Below are 4985 nucleotides of genomic sequence, written 5' to 3' on the forward strand. Positions count from 1 at the left end.
CCCCACCCTTAGCCCAGAGCCTTGACCCACTTACTTCCCAGCTCCACCCTCAACCAGGATAACCCTTCTCATCTGCAAGTACACACACAAAAATAATAAAGATTTAAAAACTAAACAAAACAAACAAACAAACAAACAAACAAACCCAACAACAATTCAGGTTAGCAGCAGGATGCAAGCCCTCAATGTAGACAGCTTTTCAAGTGTGACTGCAGTCCTTTTGCCTTTCAGCCTCACAGTTTATGTCAGTGTTAGAAAGTGCCCTTAGTCCTGCCAGTTATACTGTCTTCCCTCAGTCCTCCAGCCAAGCTTGGGTGAAGGCTTCTGGCTTTGGCAGGAAACAATCCCAAGCCAGCTCTGCCTCCTATCTCTGGGTCTCTGCTGAGGCTGCTCTTGTTCTTGTGTAGATCCTGGTCTGACTGGTGCAGGAATCTCTGGCTCAAAACAATGTGCTCTACTTCCTCTTCCTTGATGCTGAGATTCCCAATTTCTGTCGCCGCATCCTCTCAGTTTAAGAGTGAGACTAGCAACTCTCCTTGGGGATAGACCAACACACCTTATTTGCATGATCCTGCCCATACATGTGGGAAAGTCAAAGTTAATGGCTAGGAAAACTATTTTAAACAATAAACCCTTGAAAACACAGGTTTTATTTGTTCATTTGCTTTTAACATATTGAAGAGTTCTTTTGCAACAGCTTGGCCCCATGCAATATCATGGGATATTTTTTTTTAATGAAAGTTTACAGAGACTTAGGGTTTCCAGTCATTCATTGTTGCTCTTTTCTCCCTACCTACCCCATCCCCCCCCCAATTCACTCTTGTCCTTGAAAAGTGAAAGGGAAACTCTTTCATTGTTATACAATCCCTCCCCCTCAAGTCCACTCCACTGTGCAACCTTCATTCTGGACTCCTATCATGACAAAAATACCCAATCATATATCCCTTTTAAACAGTTCTCTCCCTCATCTGTTTCAATGCCATATACATCATAGAATTTCTGGATGGCTGCTTCCTTTGGTGTTGACTGATTGTGGATCCAAGTAAGATTAACTCCTTGACAACTTCAAGTTTTTATCTCTGTATTACGATATTGCAAATTGATCCAGCCATGAAGATTTTTGTTTTCTTTATGTCAAAGCTTAACCCATATTGAAGGCTTTGATCTTCATCAGTAAGCACGTCTAGTGCTCTTTACTTTCAGCAAGCAAAGTTGTACCTCTGCATATTGCAGGTTGCTAATGTGTCTTCCTATAATTCTGATGTCTTATTCTTTAGATAGTTCAGCTTCTCAAATCACTTATTTTACAGATTTAGTAAGTATGATGTAAGGATGCAGTCTTGATACACAGCTTTCTTTATTTTAAATTATGTCATTTTCCATTGTTTTGTTTGAATAACTGCTTCTTGGTCTACATACAGGTTCCATATGAGCACAATTAAGTGCTCTGGAATTCTCATTCTTCACAGTGTTATCCATAATTTGTTACAATCCACATAGTCATGGTGGGAGCCCAGGCTCCAAAATAATTCTCTCATTAAAACATATTTGTCCACTTCTCAACTAACATCTTTCCCTAAATATTGTAACTCTAATTTTGACTAAAACTCTCAAATTTTCATTTCATTTAGTTCATATTTCTTATTTGAGTAAGAAAAAATGTATACATTTTTAAGACTTTTAAAAGTGCTTTAAAAATTTAGCAAGTGTGACATTTCTCATTTTGGGGGAAAGATCAGGAATGGTATTCGAGTCATTCTTTTAAAAAGTTTTATTATTATTATTATTATAAAAGCAAAATGCTGAGGTTGAAACTGTTCATGCCAGTGGCGGGATGAAATGAAAATGGTCACTTTGGAAATGAGCTGCATGTCCACAGATAGTGAGGCAAAGTTGACAATTTTCTGGGTACTATTACCCCATGATGCTATTATCTGGAAGGGATCTTATAAAAATGAGAGTCAAAAGGACCTCAGAAAAAAAATTTATAGAAGGATGACAGACATTGAGAGAGTTAAAGGCAAGGTGTGCACAAAAGCAGCCCATGACAAAAAAGAAGCAGGAATTGTGCATTTACTTAGTCCAAATGTAATAATAAGGTGATCCTCTTGTCCTTCCTTTTCTCTTCATCCCCTGGGTCCTATTCTGATGGAGAAGAGCTAAGAGTATCCTCATGCCCTCTCTATCAGTATAGTCTTCTAGGTTGGAATCAGGCTCAAATAAGAGGGAAGACATTTTAAGACAAAGAAAGTTGTAGTCTGGGTTGTTAAAATAATCTGAAATTTTCAGTAAATAGGAATGTTCTTGTGAGTAAAAAAGACTTGAAAACAAATGGGCCTGTCCTAGGGTCCTGGCCTAAGACCTTTTTTTAGGGTAGAAAGGTCATTGTGTAGGTTTGGCAGACAGTGAGGATAAAGTATGAAGTCTGAATTAATTTTGAGTCCACCTCCTTCAGTAAGCCAGTTACACTTGGTGGAGAAAAGTTTCTTAGCTTAGATGACCTAAGTAAATCTCTTCTCTCTAAAGGAAACAATGAAAGAAAGCACTCCGTACTTAACATTGAGTGCCAGGGAAGCACATTCCTTTCTGATCTTAAAGACTCATGTGAGGAATATGATGTCCTACCTTATGACACCAGTGCAGGTATAATTTGTTCCCTTCCCAAATCAATAAAAATCCGAGAATCTGTAAAAAAGGAAAGAGGACATAATTTTGAAATCATCAAGTTGCTGCTCTAGGCACTGTTCTGTAGTGTATGATTCCTTTCAAGGTTTGATATGATAGTTACTTTTTAGCCTCTGCGACTTTGCCATGTTGTTCTTCGGCCTGAAAAGCTCATTCTCCCTCTTCCATTCATCCTTCAAATCCAGGTCAAACATCAACTTCTATCTTTAACTTTTATCAGCTCCCCCAAGAAGAATTAATTATCACTCTCCTGGTCTCTTGGGTTTGATAACAGTCACCACAGTAATATCCTTTCTGAATTCCTGCCAATGATTTTCTCCTGAATTGGACTTTATTCCTATTATTACTCAAATCAGCTTGTGAGAGGACCAGGGTTAGAGGGTAATGGTTCTGAGTGATTTTTAGAAGCTGTTTCTTGGGGAACTGCTATATAAAACTACAACCACAACTACCATTGCTGTTAACACTAGTACATATTCAATAAATCTTAGTTGGCGTAAATCTAGCCAGTTACTAAAGCTAGTGCACACATGAAAACCGGACTATTCCTCAGATGTCAAATACATTGATGATAGCCTGAGTATACAAAGCATTTTATGTTTTTACTAAAACAATATCACAGAATGTTTCCTTTTTCTTTAGCAAGTCCTATGAAATATCATCTTTATTAAGTAATAACTTTTACTTAAAAGGAAGAAATGGAGACTCAAAAGAGTTAATTAATTTGATCTAGCCTACTGTGGAACTTAAAAGACAGAACAGTAAATAAACCCTGGCTTCCTGCCTTTTTTATTATTGTTGTCATTGTAGATGGTTATTTATTTCATGAAGTTTTTAGTTAGTTATTTCATAAAGAGTTATTGCAAAGTGGAAAGTCTGTACTAATAAAAACAGTGATGTATTGGACACTAGGATTTATTCCCTCCTAAGAAGTTAACCATACCATTTCATGTTTATTTTCTATAAAGTCAGTGGCCAGGGATTGGCCTAGAACATGCCCTTCATCAACATTCTCCCTACTAAATAATTCGTATTATACAAAAATGATATAAAGCATGGCTTATAAAACTAGCCACCTTCCACATTACAATTTCCAGAAGAATTTTCCTAAAATAAAAATCTGATTTATACCTAAAGTCCTAGTCTTGCCTGCGAGATTTTGAAAAAAAAATCTGTTACAAGTATGCCTATTAAGTGATGCTTCATATTATTATTCTTAATATCCTATCTACTAAAAAATGGCCTTTCTTGCTTCTAGATATACTTCCTATTTTCCCCCGTGTCACTACCTTTGTTATGATGTTGTTTCAATCTTAAATGTTCTTTCCTCTTTCAATAACTGGAGTGCAACTTCAACATTTCTTTTAAGATCATAATCTAGTACCACCTCTAGTAAGAAATACTACTTTACAACCTTGACTGGAAGTTACTTCTTCCTTCTTGAACCCCTACAGAAGTTTATTTTGGTTCTCCAACAACAAAGCCTGTGTAGTCCATCAGGTGAAATCCATACACATATAATCACTATTTATGGGATTTTTAAAAAAGTATTCTCAATGAATAAATAATTCATTGTACAGTATTCTATCATTTGACCTCTGGCCTCATTTCTGTCACTATGGCCCTATTTTTCAATTATTAGCCTTCCTTCTTAGCTTCCAACTTTTGCATTCCACTCACCAATTATTAGTAATGCTCTTTTAAATTGCATGTCCTACCAATTTCAGACTGCAAAAGTCGATAGGTCATCATTTTCTTCATCTTTACCTTTCAAAACAAGGCAGAAGGGTAACCGTTGAATAGACCATCAATTACTCAAATATAAGTTCAAAATGAAGCTTAAGAAAATGAAAACAAGTCCACAAGAACCAAAACATGATCTTGAGTGTGTCCCAATTGAATTTAAAAACCATTTTAAGAATAGATTTGATGCATAAAACACTAAAGATTGAAGATCAGATGAGTTGTGGAATGACATTGAGGACATTACCCATGAAGAAAGAAAAGTTATTACAAAGACAGGGAAGAAAGAAAAGACCAAGGTGGATGTCTGAAGAAACTCTGAAACTTGCATTGAAATAGAAAGAAGCCAAAATAAGGAGAAGATTTACTGAGGTAAGAGAGTTGAACAGATTTCAAAAGGCAGCTCAAGAAGACTAAGCTAAGTATTATAATCAAATGTGAAAGGAGCTGGACTTAGAAAACCAAAAGGTTATATATTTTCTAACAGAACAAGAAGGCAAGCAGCCTTAACCCAAGACCACCAGTAAGGTGATAAAGTGTCCTCCCTTTCCCCCTTC

At 36.5% G+C, this 4985-nt stretch overlaps 1 protein-coding gene across 1 annotated transcript in view; it reads right to left on the reverse strand.

Annotated features, from left to right (window-relative positions):
* GDPD4 (glycerophosphodiester phosphodiesterase domain containing 4) overlaps positions 1-4985 on the reverse strand; it is a 61805-nt gene that overhangs the window by 47192 nt on the left and 9628 nt on the right. The window contains exon 3 of the mRNA XM_006882928.1: positions 2626-2685. Within this exon, the coding sequence (XP_006882990.1) occupies positions 2626-2685 (60 nt within the window). The remainder of the gene's footprint in view (positions 1-2625; positions 2686-4985) is intronic.

Source organism: Elephantulus edwardii, unplaced genomic scaffold (genome assembly GCF_000299155.1).
Source record: "Elephantulus edwardii isolate Elephantulus edwardi_28Jun2011 unplaced genomic scaffold, EleEdw1.0 scaffold00025, whole genome shotgun sequence".
In the NCBI taxonomy this organism is placed as follows: domain Eukaryota; kingdom Metazoa; phylum Chordata; class Mammalia; order Macroscelidea; family Macroscelididae; genus Elephantulus; species Elephantulus edwardii.